At 34.5% G+C, this 25876-nt stretch overlaps 1 protein-coding gene and 1 long non-coding RNA gene across 3 annotated transcripts in view; one reads left to right on the top strand and one right to left on the bottom strand.

Annotated features, from left to right (window-relative positions):
* LOC131279167 (uncharacterized) overlaps positions 1–8234 on the top strand; it is a 94326-nt gene extending 86092 nt beyond the window's left edge. Inside the window, exons 1-2 of one of the 2 annotated variants that reach the window (XR_009186524.1) lie at positions 269–3652; positions 7779–8234. This is a non-coding gene — a long non-coding RNA (uncharacterized lncRNA). Of the gene's footprint in view, positions 1–268; positions 3653–7778 lie in introns of those variants that run through there. The other variant, XR_009186525.1, reaches the window with a different exon arrangement.
* The window catches only part of TMEFF2 (transmembrane protein with EGF like and two follistatin like domains 2), a 255536-nt gene that overhangs the window by 83345 nt on the left and 146315 nt on the right, over positions 1–25876 (bottom strand). Inside the window, exon 5 of the mRNA XM_058300478.1 lies at positions 17385–17481. Coding sequence (XP_058156461.1) covers positions 17385–17481 — 97 coding nt within the window. The remainder of the gene's footprint in view (positions 1–17384; positions 17482–25876) is intronic.

Raw genomic sequence — 25876 nt, 5'->3', positions numbered from 1 at the left:
AATAAATAAATCAATTAAAAATTGATGTGTGTTTTCTACTTAAATTCAAACTTAATCTTAGAATTCCATTTTAAAAAATTTAAAATTGTCAAGAATAATTTTAAGTATAATTCCTCAAAATTAAAATCAGTTTACTACACATAGTCAAAGATTGAGATACAAATGATAATCATTTCCTTTCCCTTCCAACTGCTCATCACCCATTACTGGGAGAAAAATTTACTAATATGTTGCATATTATAGGAATCAAACTGAATTTACCTTTTTTTGTTTTTGTTTTTGTTTTTTACGAGTTTCTATGTTTGTAGTTATACAGAAAATGAATTTCTGCTTTATTCTTTGTAAACTTATTATTATCTTCTTAAATACATACTTCCTGTCAAAACCCAATCAAACATGTTGCTCTCCCCTATTTAATGAGCTATTGTCTTGCTTTATGCTTTGGTACTGACTATTCTTGGTTCTTTTCCCTTCATAGGGGCTCTGAAGATCTGAAACCATAATTGAATGTACTTATCTTAAATTTCGGATCTTCAGACAAGTCAACCTAATGTGGTTTAGCTGTGAAGAGAAGGCAGAGGGAGTAACCTAGCCAGCCATTTTGAAGGGTTCGTCAGTCTTCCTGAGGGAGATGGCCTATCCTAGATTTCACTGGGTGGAGCATGGATGGGTAGGTGAACACAACTGCAGTTAAGTTTCCAGTGCCACCCTACTGCAAGTCTTTTGAGATTAACAAATGGGAAGCAAAGTATCATTTGCCAAGTAGGTATCTCTTCATTCTTTAATGATCTTTAAATTTCTCCACTATTCCTTATCTTTATAGTCAATTTCACTCCACATCTATCCTTTCTCTTTTGATGGTGAGTTCATCAGTCAGGATGAGATATACCATGTTGCAGTAACAAACAATCCCAATATCTCAGTGGTTTAAAATAACAAAGACCTAGCAACCACCAACTGCTGAGAACTGCTATATACCACACCAGAAGGAGGTAGAGAACTCTATTGAGTTTTGCACTTGCAATCAAATGCTCAGCCACAGGTCACTCATTAACTAGACACACAACTTTGCCCAGGCTCAAAGGAGCCAGGAAATACAATCTTAAAATGCAGTCCTACTTCTGCTATTCTGAAGGTGGGGAGTCAGAAATACTCAGTGAGCAAGAAAACTTACTTTCATTTTGTCTCAATTAAAAACATGGGAGAGAGGAGTTCCTTATTTTTTTGGTACTATTTCTACTTTCTTGCCTCTTAATATATTCTGATGTCATTCTATTTTTCATTAGTTTGTCCTTTCCAATATCACATTATTTTCAGTAAATATTTTGTCATATTACCCAGCAGTCTAAGTTTTGCAACCCTGATGATTATTCTCATTCCTCAGCTCCAAATCCATTTTCTTTATTAGATTTCTCTGAACTCCTGCAGCTTTTCTTACTGTCTGTACCACACAACTTAACCTTTAATTATTTGCCTCCTGGGCATTCCTCTTGGTTCTGTCTTTTATCAGCTGAATCAGAACATGATTCTCACTCACTACTTCCCTCCTCTACTCCAAATTGACTCTACTTCCTAATCCCCTATTTCTAAAAGTTGTTCCATTATTCTTCGCAGCACTTAGCATTAAAATCTTTACTTCTCTTTGACTGTTTCTAATCTCTTGCTTCTCATATCTGTGCAGTTACCAAACTGGATTCCCATGAACCTATTGTTAGTGTGGACCAAATGACATGGTGAAAGTAAAAGCAAGCTGCAAACACTAAATATATAAGGGCACTTTGCTTTCTTTTCCTTCAACAATTTTTATTAGTTCATTCATTTATTTATCATTCATTTATTCATGCATTGACTCAACACCTAAGTGCTTTCTTGGACTGTGCTTGTCCTGAAGGAGCCACAAATTAAACATCAGCCTTTGCTCTTCAGGATGTTACATACAGTCAAGGAGATCACAGATCCTCCATGCTTACATTCCAGTCAAGGAGATCATATGTCCCCCAAATTTCCAAGTAACTAAGTGCTGATAGGGTTGAAACAAGGGAAAATGCTATGGGATATGACAGCAATGATTATGTTCTGGACAGCTCTGGTAAGGTTTCAGGAGGAAGTGAAAGTGGAGATGATCAAACCATTTTACTTCATAATGATACATCTGAAGGTTTTTCAGCATACTTAGAATAAGATCAACACTCTTCATTGAGGTCTGATAGAACTATCATCTACTAGAACTTCATCTAAGACCTCCTCTCTTATTTTCTGGGTACTAGCTCCACTGTCCTTTCTGTCAGTTCCTTCCGCATACCAAGCTTATCCATGTTCTTGGGTCTTTGGACCAGAATGCCCTTCCACCATTCTTTACGTAGTTTGCTCTTCCCTGCTATTTGACTGAAATGGCACATCACCAGGAGACATCTCCTAAATACTCAGTCTTACTTAGTGTTCCTCCTCTACTTTCAGGACCCTGTTTTTATTTATACAACATTTATTATCTGAACACATCTGGTTGATTTGTCCATTTGTTTATTGCCTAGCCCCTGTCTCATCTCTCCTCAGGCTATAAGTTCTTTAAAGGCAGGAATTCTGTGTTATATACTATATTCCTAGTGTTAGAACAGACCATAATCCTTGAGATATACTAAATAAATATCTGTTGACACTCTACTGGCTTCCCTATGTCTGGTTTCTTTCTTTTTCAGAAACCATTACTAAACCTCATTAACAGGTTCTCCTTAATGCTACTTTTGTTATGTAGTGAAAGTTCTGAGCTCTGCAATGAGGGTAGAAGTGAGAAATGCCATTTTCAGGTCTGGTTCAGCAAAATCTCCCATGAGTGATTCTTTCTTCTCTTTTGTATTATATTACATGAATGAAGAGGGCATAACTATTTAGAAAAGGGCAGGCCCATGATACAGAAAGAATTGGGTTCCCTGAAAGACCATGTGTAAACATACCTGATTAGGAACACCTGTCTTAAGATATGATGGAAGCAAGAAAAAATTGTCTGTCTGTCTGTGTTATACCTATGAGAATGAGAATCTGGGGCTTCTCTCTTGTAGCATTTACTCTTACTTAATCTAACCTATACTTGGCAATTGAAGGTTTCCATAAGTTGGATACACCTATTTTTCAAATTCTAGAGGCATTACCCACATTCTCAGTCATTAACTGCTCTTTCCTTGGAAAGGGCAGTTACACAAACTATCTTAAATCTACCTTGACATCTGTCCTCTAGCATTATGCAGTGAAAAGGGCATGGTTCTGAGAGTTTAAAATCAAGATCTACCTTTCCCTAGAAAAACACACTTGGCAAGTTATTTACCTCCATGAACCTTAGTTTCCTTCTTTATATAAATGAAGGAAATAATACTTAACTCACAACACAGCTGTGAGGGAGTAAATGAGATGGTGTACATGAATTCATGTGTGTTGAACATAATTTTTTTTCTCTCTTTCCCCATAGAATCTTCTTTCTCTTTTCTGTATCTATAAGACTCCTCTGAGTCTTACAAGTTCTACATTGTGTCCCAGGTTTTCTGGAGCATTATTAGAAAGGTGGTTTAAAAATGGTAAGAAAACAGCAAACAACAACAATAATAAAAACAAAACAAGAGTGTAACCTGTGAGTTCAAATCTTGATGTTGACCCTTAATAGGTAAGTAAACAGACATGTTATTTAACATATTTGGGCCTCATTTTTTAATCTTTAGAACTGGAATAGTAATATTACCTAATTTGTTGTGTTCTTGTACAAATTAAATGAGTTAATAAATGTAAAGTCCTTGGAGAAGTGTCTGAGATAAAGTAACCACTCAATAACTGTAAGTTATTTTAAAAGTATACTTTATAACCTTACCTGATTGACCTAGCTCATGCTGATAAAGCCTTTCTCTACACTTAAGATATTTTTTGTTCATTATAATGTCTTTTTTCCTGTTAAGAAGAAAGTCTTCCTGACTAGTAACTTTGCAGGCTATAGTTTTTCATATCCACAGAGCTCTATACCAACCCTTCTAGCCAATGCTATAGTCGGCACAAATAAAATTAGAATAAATTATATTTTTCAAAATGTAGGCCTACTGTCTTCATGAATTCTACTTTATTGCATGTGTTTGGTGCCTAATGCAAAGATAGCCCCCCTCCAATTTAGCACTGAAGTGGATTTTTATTTGAAACTGTATCTTGGCTTAGAACAAACAAAAATTGGGGGAAGATACATAATAGGTGAATAATTGGTTTAAAGTTTTCAGCAGCTTGATTATACTAATAAAGCACAGCAAAAAACATTCTGAGGGTTTTTAGGAAAAATATAGTAAATATATCTAGCAAATTACTGGCTATTTATCAACTATATGAGTAAGAAAAGAAAGAACAGAATTAATAGTAGGGAGTTCTTATAAGTAAATATATCTCAAAGTCACCTTTTGTGTTCTAATCCATAATCAAAATTGTTAGGTATATTATGATATATTGCTATTGTTTGAATATTTTTGTCTTTGCTTCTCATTTCTATTTTTTAATCAATTAAATAATTACAATTAAGGCCAGGATATTTGTCATAAAATCTAATCAATGTTTTTCATTCTGCACAACCTTGCATAACAGCCAGGTATTTTATCTTAATTAATGGTAAAATAAAACATTCACAGAAAATTCTATATAAAGAGCTGATATTTTATTGTCACAAACCATGTCACCTAATTCCTAGGTCATTCTTAATTGACTGGGAATAAATCAAAGAATGGTTCAGGAAATACTGTCCTAGATCCATCTCAGGACCCCAGCACTCTTCCTTACATGAACAAGTTATTTGTCTCTCAATAATTGCTCAGTTTTGAGATCTGCATAATTAAATTAAGAACCTAAAGACTCAAACTAGATATTCAGGGATTTGGCCTAATCTTTGGCTGAGATAACTGACAGTTCAAAGAAGGAGACTAAGGAAAACATTAGTCATCCATTCCTCTTGTTTTAACCATAGAAATGACATATATGGGTATCCTTACTCAGGACTTACAGAAAATCACCTCTACAGAGTTAAGACATTGCAACTTTAGGATTTTATCATCAATGCATTATAGTGATAACCAATAAAAATAATTGTATATGATTTATAATTTAGTTCTAAAGGATACTGTCCTTTTTATCATTCAAAATCTCTTATTAAAAGCATGCAAGTATAAATTTTTTGTGGTGTTCAGAACTGGTGAAAGTATCCCTTGATGAGACAGTAGTCTTTTATAGTTACACCATAAGAATTACTCTTTTTTCTTCATTACCTCGAATGCCAGGACACTCAGAGAGAAGGATTTGATCCACTTTAGCAGCTTTTCATAGTCTGCTTTCTCTTTAAAATTGTTCTTTTTAGCCTACCGTTTGCATTCTTATTTCTCCCCAACATTGTTTTATTATTCAGCTTTCAATTTTTCCTCTTATTTAAGTAGCTTCCTTGTATGCTTAAATTTTGCCATAAGCTGCTATGAATTCTTTGGAGAGCCTCCTGTCTCCTAGACTTTCTTAAGAGATGACTAGCCAATATGAAAACCTTATTCCTGCTAATGTATGAGGGTTGAAACACACAGCAAAAAAATGCTGCCTTGTAGAAACAATAGATCATGCTTTTTAATTTAACAATGACTTGGAAATTTTAGGCCAAAAAGAAAAAAGGAATAATATAACCAGAACCACAGGAGATATTTGTGAAATATGTCTTTATAGCTCTCAGTAGTCCTACTCTTATTTCAGATGGTGCTTGAGCTCAAAAGATCCATGAGAATCACTTAAGTAAATGCCATCATTTTACATATGAGAATATTGAGGTCAGTATAGGCATAGGGATATACACATAGATTAATGGAATAGAATGAGAGTCCAGAAATAAATGCTTGCATTTAAATTCAATTGATTTTCAACATTGTGTCAAGACAATTAAATGGGGGAAAGAACAGGCTTTTTAATGAATGGTGCTAGAGCAACTGGATATTCACAGAATGAATGAATATTGCAAAAGAATGAAGTTGGACTCCTTCCTTATTCCATTCACAAAAATTAACTCAAAAGAGATCAGAAACAATTATTAGAGCTAAAACTAAAAAACACTTAGAAGAAAATATAGGAATAAATCTCTGTGGCCTTGCTTAAGCAAAGCCTTCTTAGATATGGTGCCATGGGCACAAGAGGCAAAAGAAAAATGAATAATTAAAATGTTTATAGTAATTAAAAGATAATCCACAGAATGGAGAAAATATTTACAATAATATGTTTTAATAAAGGACTTGTAACTTAAATATATAAAAAATTGCTCCAACTCAATAATTAGGCCTAAATTTTCTCTTTTAGCCACTATATATGGCAAAAGAATAAAACATTTTTAAAAACCCATGAAATTGCACTACACAGTGAACCCTAAGTAAAATTACAGACTATAGTTAAAAGTACAATTATAAAAATGTGCTTTCATCAATTTTAACAAATGTACCACACTGATGCAAAGGTGTTAATAATAGGGTGGTATATGGCAATCCTGTATTTTATGCATGATTGTTCTGTAAACCCACAATTTCTCTAATAAAAATTTTGTGAAAAAAAATAAACCAATAATCCAATTAAAAGTGGTAAGAGTCTGACTGGACACTTTTCTAATGAAGATATACAAATGACCAATAAGCACATGAAAAAAAGACTCAACATAATTAGCCATCAAGGAAATGCAAATCAAACCCACAAGCAGATAACACTTCACAGCCACTAGAATTGTCATAATTTAAAAAGACATGTAATAACAAATATCAATGAGGATGTGGAGAAATTGGAAACCTCAGATATTGCTGGTGGGAGTATAAAATCGTGTAGCCACTTAGGAAAACAGTCTGGCAGTTGTGCAAAGAGCTAAACATAGAGTACCATATGACCCAGCAATTCTACTCCTAGGTATATACCCAAGAGAAATAAAAACATATGTCTACACAAAAACTTTTATATGAATCATCATAAATCAACATTGGAAACAACCAAAAAATGTCCAACAAATGATTGACAAACAGAAGATGTTATATCCATACAATGTAATATTTTTTAGCAATCAAAAGGAATTAAGTACTCATATAATCTACAACATGGATGAACCTTGAAAAAATTATGTTAACTACAATGAGCCAATCACAAAGGCCCACATATGGTATGATTCCATTTACAGGAAATGCCCAGAATAGAATCTGCAGAGACAGATTAGTAGATTAGTAGTTGTCCAGGGCTGGTATGGAGGAGGGAAGGGAATATGGAGGAAATGAGAAGGGACTGATAACGGATATGAGGTTTATTTTTACCCAAGGCAAGATCTCAGTTTCAGTGCCCTTCCACGGTTTGACACCAGCATCTTTTAAATTAAAAAAAAAAATCTCTCTTTGATTACTTTGGTGAGGCAATGTCATAACATAACTGTTTTAGGTCCTTCCTCTTTACTACATGGCTGATGATCTCTAAACTTTGGAGGTTTAACACATTTATCTGTCAAATGAGGATGACATTATTCATCAGAGAGACACAAGAGTGGGGAAAGTATTCTGAAAATTTCAAGTGTTTTAAGGCTTTGTAAACACTAGAAGCTTTTCCTCTTCCTCTGGCTGCCCCTTTATGCCTATCATCCCTCAAAAGGGAGACACTTCTCCAACACAACTTGCAAAAAGACAATTGTTACAAGACTCATGAATTCAGGTATAAAATCTCCCCTAAGCTTGTAATAACTTTATGCAACAATGCCAGACTTTTCTTTTTTCTTTCAGATCTGACCATCCAGCAGATCTACTGCATTTTCTTTTCCCCAATCAACACATCTTTGAGAGAAGGAAAAACATTGCCAATTAAAAATAAACTGCCTACTGCAATCAAAAAGACTATTTTTAGGGGGCAGATATGGCTCAAGTGGTTGAGCTTCCACCTCCCACATGGAATGTCCTGGATTTGGTTCTCAATGCCTCCTGAAAAAACAAAAATGAACAACAAGCAAAACAAATGAAAAAAACTAACTCAGGGAAGCTGATGTGGCGCAGTGGTTGAGTGCTGGCTTCCCACATATGAGGTCCTGGCTCCAATCCCTGGTCCTGGTACCTCAAAACAACAACAAAAAATTTATTTTTATTTCTTTGCCATAATCGATAATTTGATGTTATATTTGAATGTCCTAAACTACCACTTTTTGTAGATATTGATGTTTATTACAGAAATATATGGCTAATGTTTGCTAATGTGAAGCCTATATTTTATTTCAATTATTATTTTTTCTTTTTTTCCAGTTGTGAATTTCTTGCTGATATACTTCTCTTAATATCTGATGATTATAAGGACATTTGGCTGGTTGGGAACTAACATTTCTTTTATTTTCCTAGATAACACAATTTTGATTTTAGAAGCTCATTTTAGAATAATCTCAGAGAACAGAATGAAATTACTATGCCGACTGAAAAGGCTGAAGAGAATAAAAGAGCTGTGGCAAACAACCTATAGAAGACCGTCCACCCCATGTGGATCGTCTTGATTTCTTATGTTTCATTCTTAGCTTAGTGATGAAAGGATGAATGGACCCACTCCTGACATATTTTACTTTGCATTGGGGGACTGGAAAAATCAGATAGTTTCCATTATTCATTATTTCTTTCCCTTTTCTTTTCTTTTCTTTTTTTTTTTAACTATTGTAAGCATTTAGAGCTGCAGCAGTATTGGTTTTTCGATTGGGAATTGCATGTAATTTTACGATGTGTTCAATCATTTATTAGATATTACACATCCTCTTTGTAGGGGAATGTGTCTGGAATAGACTGATGTGGGCTACTGAAGACAGCTTGTTGATTTGTTGTTTAGATGAACCAGCACATATAATATATTATACTTTGGAAGTAAACCACTGAAGACCAGCAACAGTTTCTACCCAATTTAAAACACCTTTGGGAGGACAGTTTCTCAGTAAAGAATGCTTATACCTCAGAAAGCTATTTATTATGAACACTCTGGCCACAGACAATGGAAATGTTTCCAGTATACTTTCTGTCTAATCCATTGGAGTTAACCCAGAAAAATATCTTCTACAGCCTTAGAGGGGCTTTCAGCTTTGGTAAATCTTTTTAGATCACAAGTATTAGGATGGTACTTTTAAAACCATTTGTCTTAAGAAGTGCTGAAAATTTTGAAAAAATTAGAATTTGGGCCATGGAAATTATGTAATTATGTTCAAATTTAAATGTTATTCTTAAATTTTAAAATTATTACTATCAATAACCAAACTCAGCCTTAAAGTTAAGTAAAAATTTTCAAGAGTGATGGCTTTGTTGATGTGTAAAGTATTAGACTGTCATTAAACACACACACACACACACACATATATATATATACACACACACATAGGAGGAAAATATACCCCCTAAATTTATGGTGGTTATCTTGGAGTGGTGTGGGATTCTATTTTTCTATAGTTTTAAATATTTATAATTTTAAGCAATCCTCTGTGGTAAATAGGAAGAAAAAAACTAACAAATTCTATTTTAATGAAACCACTCAAAAGATATGTTAGGTTGGGAAATGAGACTTGTTATATTTTTAAGTGCTAAAAAAAGATGTAGCAGGGTTGCTACCCGGATAGGCAAGATAAAGAGTAACACCCCCTGACATATTTATTTTTATTTGCCATTTACTTTGATGATTCCACTTCCTTTCTCTATTTCTCATCTCCAACAATTTCTATTCTTCCAGCAAAAAAGACACCTGTAATAAACCTACTTTTGCTACTTAGAAGGGGCCAAGTAGCCCATCAGCTGTTCCCAAGAGTACTAAGGAATGAGACCAGGTCCCAACTGGCCCTGCAAATGGCTTACTGAGCAGCACCCTGGCCTCTCTGCTTGGCCTTTTGCATGGCCCTTTAAAATAGTGTGAATGGTGGCATGACAGCATTAAAGGAAAGGGAAGAATTTTAATGGTCAGTTTCTAAAAACTGTGTTAGATTCCTCTTTATACCAAACAAAATGATCTGAAACCTATCACTAGTTATAGCTCATAAAAATATCTCCAACCTGGTCTACACCCGGGGTTGCCATTGCCACTACAAATTGAAAGTTGAAACAGCTCAGAATAATCATGTTTTAGCTAAGATATGTCTCTTCTCTGCAACCTCAAGCCTGGTGATCTTCTCATCTAATTGATCACACGCAATCATAATAAGAATATTTTTCATAATTAGTAATTCCACACCATTTTGAAGAATAAACAAATGAACCCCTCAAAGGCATGAGAGAACTGCAAAGGAAGAAGGTGTATATACATATATATCTAGTAGGAAAGAAAATACTTCAAGGGTATTATGGCCAATGTGGACTTGATGGTGGTGAATTTCATCACAAAATGGTCTTTAAAGTCTTTGTTTTAGACTCTATTTTTGAGGGAAAAAATGAAATTCTATATTGAATACATCAAACATATATTAGATATAATTCAGTGTATATGTTTGTGTGCATACACGTGCCTCCCACATACATAATGTACACCAGACATACCCTACCCCTAGCCTTCATACCCCAAACAATTTGTGTGATTAAACGTATGAGAAGGTAATGAGTTGTGGTTAAGAGCATGGATTCCAGAATCAGTCTGGCTGGGTTTGAATCCTGGTTCTATCACTTGCTGTTTGGCTTTGCACAATCTGCTTAACCTCTCTGTGCATCAACTTCCTTTTTATAAAGTGGGGATTATTAATATATCTAGCATCACAGTTTTGTTGTGAGGTTTAAAAGGTCTCACATAAAATGTTTATAAACAAAAACATTTAGGGTGATGCCTAACACATAGAAGACATGTGTTTTTACAAGTTCTGACTATTTTGACAGCTACCATGGAATTCATATTTTTACCTTTGAGACCAGGATGCTATATTGGGACACTGGAACACGGAACATGCATTCCCTGATTCTAAGAAACAGAAATCCCTGACCCAGAATATGCCAGAAACTGAAATCCAGAAAACTTCAAGAGGAAACTGAGACAAGTTTGTAAGTCAGCAAAAAAGGATGAGGAAATAAATACCCCATTAGCAGCATATAGTCTACCAAAAGATTTTTAAAAGGCAAGTAAAAAGAGAAAAAAGTGATAAAAACAGTTGTTTGTGGTAAAAACAATCTGTACTTAGAAGTTTTGTCTCCTTTGTTCTGCCTTCATATAGGATTTCACTGTTTTTATATAAAAGAAAAGTTTTGTGATCTATACTGCATGATCTAAAGAAAAATCGCAAAAACATTGAAGTACATGTTAAATTTTGAATACTTCATTCCAGTATTTCTTGGTGTTCTAACCAGATCAAGGTTTATATCTGTGGTATTCTCAATAAATTTTATTAATTACTATATGATAGCTAGCAGAGTTAAGCAAAGTCACTGAGGAAAATTCAAAAGGCTCTGTAGAGCTTACCTGAAAATTCAGTTCCTTTTGAAGTTAACACGAGCATCACAGAAGATGTGAGGCAAGTCTCTATTATCAAGATCATGGTTTATTTCAAAATTTCAATTTTATTTTTTATTTTATTTTTCATAAAGCATAAGCCTCTTATTTTGAAAGGTGGGTTAGATTTTCTTTTGGAACAGCTGCTTACTCACTTGAACTGTCATTATTTTAACTTATCTTTCTAAGTTACACTTGAAGCTTTGTGCTTCAATTTTCAGATTTAACTATTGATAGGCAGCTACAGTTGAAGGAAGTATGGGTCAGAGATCAGACATCTGTCAGCAGAGAGTGTTGTTCAATACCCTGTAAACACTTTTATTTAGACCATGTTACAAATACCAGTTCTATCTAACTGCAATTGTACTTCTAAATTTTAATTATTTTATTAGATAAAAAAATGCAAGTTCTTTTTTTTTCTTAGGCAGACAAATACACAATTGAAGGAAATAAAATCAAACTCAAACTTTTATGTTTGGCATATATTTGTTAGAAAGTGCCAGCATTTTTCCCCTAAAATTATGGGGTTGGAAAGATGTATCTTTCCCAACATCGGAGCTGACTACCTCCCTCTTTCCCTGCAAGAATTTTCTGGGTAAATGGAAGCATTGAAGAAAACAGAATGGTGTCTTCATTCTTAGATCCTGCCCATCTGTACAGAGAACAAAGCTATGGCAGTTTTCAGAGGTGGACAGAGATGGTGGGGGTAAAAGGCAATTTGAAGGAGATGGTATCCCAAGTATAGGAATCTTGGAACTGACAGGGATTCCTCTTACAGTCATAAATCTGTCCAGCAAAAATCCTGCAATCCTAGACCAGACTTAATTTCTGTTGTTGCTCCCCCCCCTCTCATTGTCTTGATCAATAAACTCATGTTGGGAGCTAGTTTTGATTTTGGTTACCCTGTTTACAGTTCTGAGGCCAGAAAGCAAAGGAAATCAATAAAAGAGAAACACCCTGGGGAAGGTCAAATGAACTACCAGTTAGAATTTCGTGACTAATCAGTATCCTCTTCCTTGACTATGCCAGTACAACCCTAACCAGTCATCTTTTTACGTAGTAGAAAGCAATTGGAAACCTTTCATTGCAGCACAATCTTTTGTTCAACTCTTGACCAGTAATAGTTTTAAAAGAAATGTTCTGTCTTCCTAAGATGAGTCTGAATTTTCCCTATCAAACTCAGAGCCCAAATGTACTAGTCAGCAGGACCTATTATCTAATTTACTTATATGTGTGGTATAATCCAATGCCAAGGCTCATCCATGGCTGTTGCCCCACTTCAAATATTCAGTAGTCTCCGTAGTCCAAACTACGTTAAAGGTGGAAATGATGCCAGCAACACACAGTCTTCCCAGTGACAAGGAACCTTCTTAAATCAAAGAAGCAAGATGTTAAAGACTTCAAACTCAACCATCTTTATAAGAGTCGCTCAGAAAAGGAATTCCAAATCCCACACCCTGTTTCAGTTATGGAACATCAATGAAAGAAAGACAAAATAGACCCTCATTCACTCTCTTTTCTGAACTTGTTTCATTGCAACTACCTTGCTTTATATCCTTTCTTACTATTGCAGTCAAACACAAGGATGTTTTATGTTAAAATTAGAAAACATTATTCATGCTTTCAAAAACCAAATGAATGAATACTGAGAAATTAATAGCATTTAAGCCAATATGATTTTGCTAATGGATTCTGAGTGGCACATAGAGAATGACACAAAAGCAAAGTCAAAATGGGAATAAGGAATTATAAAGCATACATATGAAACAAATACAAATAATAAGTTGTCCCTCTTTATCATTTGTCAACTGGCTGCATTTGCTCTTACAACTGTGCTCCCTTCCATGATCTATTCTGACACCCAGGAAATGTTAGGCATGCAGTCAATTTCATACCCAGTTCTCCCCATGATCAGAGTAAGCTATCAGCTTGCTTTTTCTTATATTATTAAATCAAGTATCAACCCCAGGGCTCTGAACTACTTCTGATTGACAGGACCAACAGAAAGTTCTAGGCTAATTACCTCCTAGGAATAATTTCCAGGGCAAAGAGTTACTACTGACCTACTTTGGACTCACTGAGATAATTTATCAAGTAAGGTAATTAAAAGTCTATAAAGCTGTTTCTAAAACCAACCAAATACCAGAAATATTTGTTCAAATCATAAGTTGTACTCCCAGTGCTATCAGATGGGCTTTATTTCTTCGCAATCAGTCAATTTTATTATGTTTGACTTATTTATAAGCCATTCTTTTTCTTTTATATTATATTTGGAAAGATGTATCTGCGAGTCTCTTTGATGTATAAATGCATTAGTTTTGACTTTTATCAGTCTAGATACAAAGAGAAACAATCTTTTAAGCTCTTTTTTTCTCCTTCTCTTAACAACTTGCCCCAAAAGCAGGCATCTAAATCCCTTTGCACAGGTGTTGGAATTAGCTTTGAAGTCCATCCTAAATAAAGGATACCCTCACTATAACAGTGGATGTAAGCATCTTGGATCACTTATCATGTTGACTTTTAACTCTCTCCTTTAAAGCCTAATCTTTTCTTCCCTATTGAGAATACCTGGCCATATTCTGATTTCTACTGATTTGGTATTCTCCATAGGCAGAAGAAAAATGCAAGATAAAAAGCTCTAAATGAAGTCAAAGAAATAAACAGGGGTCTTAGATTAGCTTATAAACCATCTGCTTTAGCAACACAAAGCCTTAAATTGTTATGTGATGAGTATGATGATTTATCAATGCCATCCTCTAATTACTATCTTTTTCTCCCCTTATTCTGCTTTCCTTTTTCCTCTTCATTTTATTTATGTTTTTTTCCCCATCTCCACAGTGACTGACCTAGCTCAAAACTCTTCTAATTATGTAAACAGGATCAGCTGTCTGTGTACTGGATTTTTAACTCTAATAAAGATTTATCTTCACCTTGGAAATACTTAAGTATCTTTGAGTAACTAGACTTTACCCTGTGGCAAAATATAAAATATTAATTTCTTAGGCCAGGATTAAAAAAAGATAAGGAATGAATTTTTCACCTTTGATTCGACATTGTGGATACAACAATAACATTATTTCTTGGTAGTATTTATTCACATATTTTTGTTACTTCAAAGTGCAGGATTGAGGAAATTCTTATGCATGAAATTATAGTTTAGTTAAAGTCAAAGACAAAACAAAACAAATCATTGAGTCGTGCTTTTTGTAGTCACATAGCATATGCCAGTGTTTAATGTTTGCAAAAGGAATTGGCCAGGTTTCATCCAAAATCAATAGTGCCTCAAAACTCCTCTGATTTGGTGAATATTCTGTCAACCAGTACTGGAGTCAGATCACCCTCCTATTGCTTGCTGTCTTACTCAATGGCCTCTTTGATTCCATGACTATTTAATTTCATTTATTGCTTTATTCTTGTGTCCTTCAACTGTTTCCAACCTGTCCTTCCTAGCTATAACTAAGTACAATATGTTAACATACAAAGGTATTTATGTAAATAAAAATCAATATGCTCATAATTTCAGCACCAGTCCTTATTGCTTGCATTGGACATTTTAAGTACATGTTATTTAAATAAGAACAACGTTTCATACATGCCTGGTTTACTAATCAGGACTCTGGGCTCCCTGCCCCTGCATCCTTCTAATCTTCATAGCCATGGCCACTTAGCCCGTTTGGAGGTTCAGTCTTATGCTGCATTTTGGAACTAATCTTGTCTTTAGGCTAAGAGTATCCAAGAAATCCTAGCCAAAAGCTAACTTATTCAACATCTAGAGAGCCTTGTTACTGGGTTCTTTCTGACCTTATGATTTACTTCCAAGATCTAGGTGCTTATCCTAAGCTATTGTAACTAAGACCTTGCTTTTTCACCAATTCCAGTAAGTGGGTCTCTATCCAGTCTTTTCCTTTTTCAGTTTCTGCTTTGTTTTCCAGATTCATTCCCAATTCCTCCCATGACCAAGGTCTTACCTTTCTCTTTTCCTCATTCCTCCTTGAAACTGAACTACTTCTTCTGAACCCCAGCTGCCATGGCTAGATCTTACAGCCTCCTTGTGAATCTTTCTGATGCCATCAGCCTTGTCCATATCTCCTTGTACTATTTGCCTTCATATCTCAGACATTACCTTTTGCTTGACTACCAGCAGTGACACTACTTGCCTGGACATTTTCCCACTGCCAGCTGCAGGCAGGTAGCTCCCCAGTCACCAGCTCTAGCCCTGCAGGGCTTGAAAATCACTGATCCAAGCTGCCTGTAATCTGGCCAATCTCATTATTCCAGACATGACAGAAAGAAATATTATTTTAACTGTATCTTTAGTTAAATTGTTGTGCTAACACCCTTGAAATTCTGATTCAGTAATTTTGGGATGAAACTAAAGAATGAGTATATGTGAGAAATTCTCATGGTAATTCTGATGATCAGCCAGGTTTAGGAACCATAAATTCAACAGCCATTAAGATGCCTGCCAAGGATGTTCTTAAGAAAACATGCATTTATTTATCTCGATATAGTCAAAATATAGACTCCCTGACTTGACCCCAGCTTCCCAATATCTAGAAATCTTTGATAGAAATGGAAAGTCTACTGATGTATGCACTTGTTAATAGGCAGCTTTTTCATCTAAATACTCAATATCTGTATTTACCTATAAGCACCTATTTAATTGCCATAATAAATACCATTTGCTCAATTGGAATCCCCAAATTAATTTGTATTCTAAAATATTTTAATACTTTGTCCCAAATTATCTTGCCTTAATATTTTTCTTTGTTCCTTTGATGAATAACTCTCTCTGACCACTAAAGTTTCATCAGAATAATTGCTATCTTATATTATTAAATATAATAATTTGTAAATGGTCTTCAAATTGAAGAATACAAAGGGTATCAGGTGCTTTCCTGAAAGGGGTGTGTGTTTGTGTGTGTGTATGTGTGTGTGTGTGAGACAGAGAGAGAGAGAGAGAGAGAGAGAGAGAGAGAGAGAGAGAGAAACAGAGAAAGAGGTAGAGACACAGAGAGACTGCCTCTTTATACTATCATGCCACAAATAACTTGTTCCAAACTTTGGATTGTTCAGTTTGAGATATGATCAGGGCAGGACCAATATATGTGGATACCACTAGAAGGCTAAAATTTTTGTATTCATTCAAAATAATGAATATTACTCATAATTTGCTCAACACAGTTTTATAGGAGAGGCTTAGAACTGCCTGGGGGAAAGAAGAAGTTGATCCCAGATGGTAGCCCAGAAATCTTTCTTTGATGTACTTTCTTACCCAATTCTTACCCAATTCTTACCCAATGCACATGCATTTCCTTAAATAAAATCTCTGCAGCTACCCAGACCAACCATCTTAGAAAGCAGGGAGCAATCATCCATCATTTCTTGCTTATACTTCTTGAGAGATGTTCTGACTAACATGGTTTTTATCTCCTTTTCTTAACAAAGACATTATTTGGGGGTGGGGAGGTCTCATCTCAGTGATATCTCAGTGTACCTTATCAAATGATGTCCTGGGTGACATACTCCTTAATCCAGCTCCAAAAATTCTTTACTGTTATTCTAGCCCTCATTTTTTTTTCTCTTTAGTATACTTCATAAGAAAAAATGCTTTATTTTAAAATGCTTTATTTTAGAGCAGGGATTGTTAATGAGGGGTGTGAGAGCCTGAATTGAAGTTAAAAAATAAAACATTATTCTTGTGGGGACGTCTTGGTGCGGGTGTAATACATTTATTAAATAATACGTAGTACGCTGTGGACTTAGTGAGGGGTCTGTGGTTTTCACCCGACTGGCAAAGGGGTCCATGGAACAAAAGAGTTAAAAAAAACTCTGTTTTAGAGAATGGTTGGTGAAATAAAAATAAATTAATCACTACTATTTTTTTTAAAATAATCAAAATAGAATGTTACCAGACATCTTCGGCATCTTCATCACATTCTGCACCAAACTGACAAATATCACAAGTGGATGTCTCCTTTTGACTGGTTTCTCCTGAGCCTTCATGGACTGTAGTGCAGAAAAAAAGTAAGTTAAAGGAACTCAGTGTGCACAATACCAACAACACGAAGACTTTTCAATAATAAAGCTGTCACCTCCCAATGGACCTGCTTGCTATTGTCTTCATAAGAATTTCATACTCAACTTTTCTCTTCCCTATATTTAAGACAACTCTAATAATAATATGCCATCCATTGATATGGAATGAACACTTGTGCTTTTTACAAGCAAAATAATACAAAAAAAATTTCAGTGGATTTATCAAACTTGTTTGGCTAATAAGTAAACCATATGAAAAGTTAATTAAAAGGAATTTAAATTGTTACCTCCCTAGAGGAATAATCTAGCTTCTACTTATAAAAAAAGTACTTGGTATTTTCTCACTCCTTAATTATATACTCTTTCACTCAGAGAAGGCTTTCAGATATAATTTAAAATTTTAGATAGGTAGCCCTGAATTATTAAAAACAACTTTTTCTCCCTTAAAATGTTAAATAGCTACAAGGAAAAAAATGTTGATTATAAATTTTTTAGAAGACAGCATTATTTGGTTTATACAGTAATTTTTTATATTTCACTGTCATATAATGAGAATGCATATGGATATTGCACAAATTCAATCATAGGGATTTCCTGTGAGAGGGAAAACATAAAATATATGTTAAATCACTGATGGTGATTATTAAAACATATTGGTACTTCTTTGTTCCTAAATTATAGGTACAAAAAAGTGGCAATATAATTTGTACTTAAATTATAAGTACAAAATAGTGGCAATAACCTAATTACAAAATTAGCTTTCCAAAATCAGAATGTAATAGTGTAAATTCAGGAAAAATTTCTATTATTTTGAGTGAAAGGAATGAAAATTTGAGAAATACTTTGCAGTGGTGAATTACCTAATTAAAAAAATATGCAGTTGAAAGCAAAAACAGTTTTCCCTGGGAATGAAAAACTGCAACAACCTAACTACTGCACAGATAATCTTACTACATGGACAGACCATAAACTTAAAAACAGATGTTTAAATCAAAAGAGTCTTTAAAAAGTGCACTTCTACAAAAAGGTACGTATCTTCAATAGGAAAAGAACATAAGCAATTAAGTACAGCATTGGCTCCAGTCTATGAACCCTAATAAGATGACAGTTTTAACGAGGCACAATTTATTAGCAAGCATCCTAAGCTTTATTTTGTTTTACATAGCATTTTCTTCTCATTTCTTCTTTGTTTACTAATGAGTTCTTAATATTTATAAAAACAAGGTCTTTATACCTTGATTTCCACTTATTTACTGCTCTGAGTAATTTGATGATAATTTTAGAAGGACACAAAGACATGTCTATATAAAATTTCTCTATTTCATAGTTCTTCCAGAAAAGGTAGAGAGATTTATTTTTCTGGGCTTGATGAATTGCACTTACATAAGGAAAAAAAGCACATTATGAATTAAACCAATCAACTTCAACTGCACAAGTTTTGATAGTGTAGTTTTAAAGTTGGAAGTCTAAAAAATAGGTGTTCTTTCCCAAAAAGAAGGAATGTCAGAATCTGATAAAAGAGGTAGCACTTATCCTATTATCCACTCTATTACTTTAATATAGGCAAGACTATTAGAGGGGCCCAGAGAGGATAAGAAGGAAACTGGGGCTTCACCTCAGGGGAGACTGAACAGCTGAGGTCAGTCTCTTTATTACTTTCTTATTATTAATGCAACACAGAAGCTGCTAATGGGAGAGAGCCTTTTAGTGTTAGCAAGATTAGCAACTGCCAGACAAAAACTTCCCATCACTCAGGAAACATACTAATGCATTGAAAAAGTCCTTAATGAACAGTGATGGCCACTTAGGGGCAGCCCCATTTTCTTCAGCAGTAGAAATCCTTGGTTAGGGATCTACTGGAAGTAATCCAGGGAATGGACTGTGCTAACTCAGCAGAACTAATAATATTATTTCTACTGGAAGTCACATTACATTTTAATAAAAAGATAGTTATTGGTAGAATCTAGATATTTGGAAGTTTTTCCCCAAGGAGAAGTAAATTGAGAAATGGCAATAGGAATCACCTATAAATATTCCACAAATAAAATGCCTTTATACGAAGTCATGCACAATGAAAATAAAATAAAATCTTTCTATATCACCTGAAGCACAGGTTTATGCCTATGTAAATATACATATATATAGAGAGATGTGCACACAGACACCTGCATATATACACACACATACACATTTTTGTAATCACTGCACAGCTTTTATTAAACTTTGAAGATAAGTGGTTCTTAAGTAGGGTTGGGATAAGAAGATCTGGTAGATTTGTTTGCTTCTTTGCTTGTTTATTTGTTCTTTTAACATAAATGCCCTGGGATATCCTCAGATAAACTGAATTAGTAATATTTGTTGGGGCCTTGGATATGAATTTACTATATATATATATATATATAAAGACCATCCTGCATAGGAATCTCTGCTCTAAACAATACTAAGGAGACTTCATCTATCCTGAGCATCCTCCCTCATGCATTATCTATTAGCATCTAATAGCATAGGCTTTCTCATACTTCAAAGTACATATGAAGCACCTGGACATTGTGTTAAAATCAAGATTATGGTTCAATAAATCTAATGTATGTCATAAGGTTTTGCGTTTCTTACAAGACTCCAATGCTGCTGGTGCTACTGGTCTAAAGACCACATTTTTAGTAGTAAAGATAGTACCATGTGTTTCAAACAGCAATTCATAACCTATTAGTGGGCAGTGAAATCTAGTTAGGGGGTGTGGTAGTTTGGAGTTATGTTCCCAAGAAAAACGTGTTCTTCAATTTAATTCCATCCCTGAGGGTGTAAACTCTTATAAATAGGACCTTTTGATTAGGTTACTTCAGATGAGGTGTGACCCAGGATGGGTCTTAATCCTATTACTGAAGGCTTTATAGGAAAGTGCACAGAAAGCAAAAAACGCTGGAGACTGAAATTCAACAGAAGTCAGAAAAGAAAGGAGAGGCCAGGAGAGGCTGTCACATGCACTACCATGTGACAAAGGAACCATGGACCAAGGATTGCCAGCAGACAGCCCCAGAGCATCATTCTTCAGGAAGAAAGCGTTGCCTTGATGTCACCTTGAGTTGGACTTCTAGTCTCAAAACCGTGAGTCAATAAATTCCCATTGTTTAAGCCAACACATTGTGTGGCATTTGCTTCATCAATGAGGAAAGTAAAACAGTGGTTTAAACCCAGCATTTTGTAAACATGCAACAGAAAATATTAGAATAGAAAACATCATCGTGCATTTTATTTAGTGAACGTGTTATATATATATATAGAGAGAGATTATTTGCAATATTAATTGTATTTCATACTAAAGGTCATGGTCATGAAAGCATAACAGTACTGATTTAGCACATGATAGATGCTCAGTATATGTATGTTGCATTGAACTATTCTTTATTTCTCTTCTTTCTACCTTATCAGAAAAGGGAAGTGTTGGCATTCATTTGTCTTCATACTCTGATTATATATTAATAAAATCCATTTATCTTAAAGTATTACTTTAACCAGTTACTTACATTTTTTAAAATCAACCCCCCCCCTTGTGGCTTGCTTGCTGTCTGCTCTCTGTGTCCATTCATTGTGCATCCTTCTGTGTGTCTGTATTTATTTTTTATTTATCCCCCCCCCCCCTTGTGGCTTGCTTGTTGTCTGCTCTCTGTGTCCATCCACTGTGCACTCCTCTGCGTTTTTACTTGTCTCCCTTTTTGTTGCATCACCTTGCTGAATTGGCTCTCCGTGGCGCTTGAGGGCTGGCTGGCACTCTGAGGCACGTGAGCTGGCGGCTCTCTGCAGCCTGCGAGTGAGCTTGACTTTACAAGGAGGTCTCGGGATGTGAACCCAGGGCCTCCCATATGGTAGTCGGGAGTCCAACTGATTGAGCCACAGCCGCTTCCCCAGTTACTCAATTTTAAGCCTTTCATTTTGAGTTTTGAGGTAAAATAATTATTTTGTCCCTTTTTCTAAAGAAACTTAGCTTTCATTATGTGATGGAGAGAAATTTGAGGAAAGAGGGAAATGAAGCTATTGAAACACACTGTACCTAATATGCTGTTATATGGTTAAACCTGACTTAATTTTTAGGGAGATTAGGGATTAGAGGATTATGTAAAATGATCAAATTGCCTCTCTCTCAAATCTGGCAGCCTTGGTGGTTTCATCAGGAGGTTAACAAAGTTACTTTATCACCACCTTGTTCTAAGCAGTTCAAGTCTTCTCACTGGTCCTCCTCCTTAACACTGAAGCATGATGAACCCCATTTTCTTCCTGATTCACTATGCTGTATTCCTGTGCTTTTACAACATTCCTAATGTCTTATATTATTTTTTAAAACATGGTGAAACATAATATTCAAGCATAATTTTTCAAAGTCATTCATTTAAAGTTGAATTAGATTTTACATTCAATGAAATGCTGAAATCTTAATTGTACCTTTCAATAAATTTCAGGAACGAATATCAAGTACTGAACACCTCCATCATCCCAGAATGTTCCCCTGTGTGCCCCTTTCTATCAGTTCCCCACCACTCTGCCTATAGTAGCAACCACTGATCTGAGGTCCATGGACTCTGGTTGGTTTTATCTTTCACAGAATATCATATAAATGGAATCATAAATATGTAATTTTTGTGTCCAATTTCTTTCACTCAGCATAATAGTTCATGAAATTAATCCAGGTTGTTGGTGTATGAGTAGTTTATAGTATTCCATGAGATGAATAGATAACAGTTTATTCATCCCTTTTGTTGAAGGACATTTGGGTTGTTTACAATTATCAGCTGGAACAATAACTAGATATTTATTGATTTAGCTGTTCTAAATATTCTTGTAAAAGACTTTATGTGGACATGTTTTTGTTTCTCTTGAACAAACATCTAAGAGTGTGATTACTGGGTTTTAGGGTAAAATCTTTTTATTATTGTTGTTTATTATTTTATTCTTGAGTTGTACTAATTTTTTATACATTTTGGATTCAAGTCTTTTGTCATTGTATATGTGTTGTGAATATATTCTGTCAGTCTATTTTCTTAGTAGTGTTTTTTAGTGAGTTTTTACTTTGATGATTTTTAATTTATCTATTTTTATTATTTTATGATTTGTGCTTTCTGAGTCACTTCTAAGAAGTTTTCTCTTGATCCAAGGCCATGAAATATTCCCATGTGCTTTATTCATGTGTCCATATTTATTTATTTATTTAACAGGGTAAAATGGTCTTATAAAATGAGTTGAGAAGTATTTCTGCTTCCTCTATTTTATGAAATGCTTTGTGATGGATTAGTTTTACTTTTGTCTTATATGTTTGTTAGAATTCACCAGGGAAACTCTAGTTCTGGAGTCTCTTATTTTTGCATGCTGTTTAATTACAAATTCAATTTCTTTAACATATACAAGGCTATTAGATTTTCTGTTTTATTGATTTCTGTGCTTATTTTTATTATTTTATTTATGCTACATACTTTTTACTTGTATTGATCTTTAATTTATACTACCATAATTCTAGAACTATCTGTTTAATTTAAAGACTTTGAAATTTATTGAGACTTGTTTGCTGACCAGAATATGGTCTAACTTGTTGAATATTCCATGTGCACCTTAGAAGGTATAACTTGCTTTTTTTTGGCATAATGTTCTATAAATGTTAATTGGGTTAAATTGGTAGTGTTGTTCAAATCATCTATATCTGTACTGATTGTTTTGCTTCTTTGTTCTTTCCAGCACTGAGAAAGTAGTGTTTAAGTCTCTACTGGTGATGATTAATTTGTTTCTTGTTCTCCTTTGTTCTGCCAATTTTTCCCTCAAATATTTAGGAGCCTTGATATTGGGTATACAAGCATTTAGAAATCTTACGTCTTATTCTTATGAAATGACCCTCTTGAATCTCTGATAATAATAGTCTTTCTGAAGACTATTGTGTTCTGTTATTCATATAGCCATTCCAGTTTTCTTTTGCTCAGTGGCTCCATTTTACTTTCAACTTGTTGGTTTCTTTTTTTTTTTTTTAATTTTTAAAGAAGCTTTAGATTGCAGAACTGTCACCTAAAAATTATAAGGAATTCCCATATATTCACCTGCTCCCTCTCCCATACTTTCCCCCATTAACACCTTTCATTAGTGTGGTACATTTGTTACAACTGATGAACACATTTTGAAGCATTGCTACTAACTATGGACTATGTTTACATTATAGTTTACACTTTGCACTACACAATTTTGTAGGTTTTGACAAAATGTATAATAGCCTGTATCTATCATTGCAATGTTATGCATAACAATTCCAATGTCCCCAAAATGCCCCATGTTGTACCTATTCTTCTCTCTCCCTCCCCTCAGAACCTCTGTCGACCACTGCCTTTATATCACTGTTACAAGTTCTCCCAGTACTAGAATAATAATGTCTACTTTAGTTCATAGTTGCATTTCCCCCCTTAAGTTTGTTCATTCCTCAGTCTTGAGAATTTGCTATGGTGATGCCTACTCTGGGACAGATGGATGGAATGGGCCTGCTTGCAGTTGTGTATACTCTGTTTTTTGTGATGGGCATTGTCCTTTTGTTAGTTGTCCTGGGGGAGTCCAATGAACTGGAGAGTAGGTGTTGCAACTCTGCTGAGATTCAGGGATCAACCAGCTTATGAATAGACCTAAGATTTAAGTCTCTGAGATATATATATATATTATAAGAATAGTGCTAATTATAGGTTTGAATAACAGGGGGAGAAGAATCATGTGTAGGGAAATTATAAATGAGTCTAACTTTTGTTACATTGGGGAGCATATATTCCAAAGTAAAGCCCACTGACAGGGTGCTGAATTCCTGAGATTGTCTGCCCTGACTACCCAACCCCCACCCCCTCCCACTCTCCCCTATTAATGACATTTTACATGTGTATGGTACATTTGTTACAATTGATGTACAAATATTGAAGCATTGCTACTAACCATGGTCAATAGTTTACATTATGGTTTACATTTTGTACCATACACTTTCATAGATTTTGACAAAATTTAAAATGGCTGTATCCATTATTGCAATATCATGTAGAACAATTTCAATGCCCTAAAAATGTCCTATGTTCCATCTATTCTATTCTTCTGTTTCCCCTTTCTGCATTTTAAAAGTAAGTTTAATATTCTGTGTACTCATTATATCTTATCTCTTCTAATGATTTTTTGGTTACATCTCAAATTATGCTAATCTATATTCAAAATATAATCTATTACTTCACAATGACTTAAGAATTTTATGGTAATACATTTCTAATTACTGCAGTCCAAACTTTCCATTCATATTGTCATATATTTTAATTCTTCCTATGCAATAAAATTCATGTTCCTTTTTAAAATTATTTTTACTTTAAACAGTCATCCTATCCTTAAACTTCAAAGGTAAAGAGCCAGGTTCAGTAATAATGGGAGGCCCCTCTCAGTCAGAGTTAAATGATTATATGGCTTCTGACCCATATTTGCTCTAATTTTTCAAGACCTACCTATAGTTCCACATTTTCCAAAGAAGGCACTCTATTGGCAAATGACAGGTATAATAGTTTGTGTTATTTTCCCCAATTATTTAGTCCTCTTTTTCTCATAGAGGATTTATATTCCTTTCAACAGCCTTATGACTTACAGTTCCATTGATATCAGGGCTTGGACTTGTGACGTGATTGGCCATTGGAATGTCAGTGGAATTGAAAGACTTCTGAATAAAAGGTGTTTTAAAGGGACCATGTGGGTTTGTACTTTCTTGCTTTTTCCCTTTACATTAAAAAGATACATTTCAGAATAGAGGATGTTCCTTTAAGCAGTCCCCAAATGAAAATATATAGAAAGAGTCACAGCTGATGGCAGTCATCAGAGCAAATATGTACACCATTGATGCTTCAAGCCTCTGAGATTTTTGAGGTCATTCATAACTAGCTTTACCTAGTGAAATTTGACTTATTCAACATGTATTAATGTTATTAATAAATTCTGAGGGAACAAATATTTATTCATTATTTTCCATACCTTGGATCTTGGTTGTATGACTTATCTACACAATCCCAGATCTGCTTTTAATTCTCTCCAATTCTGCCTTCAAACTTTTTATTCTTCCTTTCTATATTAGCATATATTCTACAGCAGTTAAGGCATATTTCTCCCTTTGTACTCTGAATTTCTCCCAACATAGCACCCCTTTTCAATTCTGTTCATGTTTCCCATTTTTTTCTCCATGTAGTTCTAGCACACCTCTTTCAAAGACATATAGGATATCCCATTTGCTATAAACATACCATAAATACGTAAAAGTAGAAACCTCTATGTGCATGAAATCTGAAATAAAGTAAGCAGGCCCTCAAACTACCAGGTTGTATCAACAAAAAGA

Source organism: Dasypus novemcinctus, chromosome 7 (genome assembly GCF_030445035.2).
Source record: "Dasypus novemcinctus isolate mDasNov1 chromosome 7, mDasNov1.1.hap2, whole genome shotgun sequence".
Taxonomy (NCBI): Eukaryota; Metazoa; Chordata; class Mammalia; order Cingulata; family Dasypodidae; genus Dasypus; species Dasypus novemcinctus.
The sequence above is the reverse complement of the archived record's forward strand: the minus strand, read 5'-3'. Positions and strand labels throughout refer to the sequence as shown.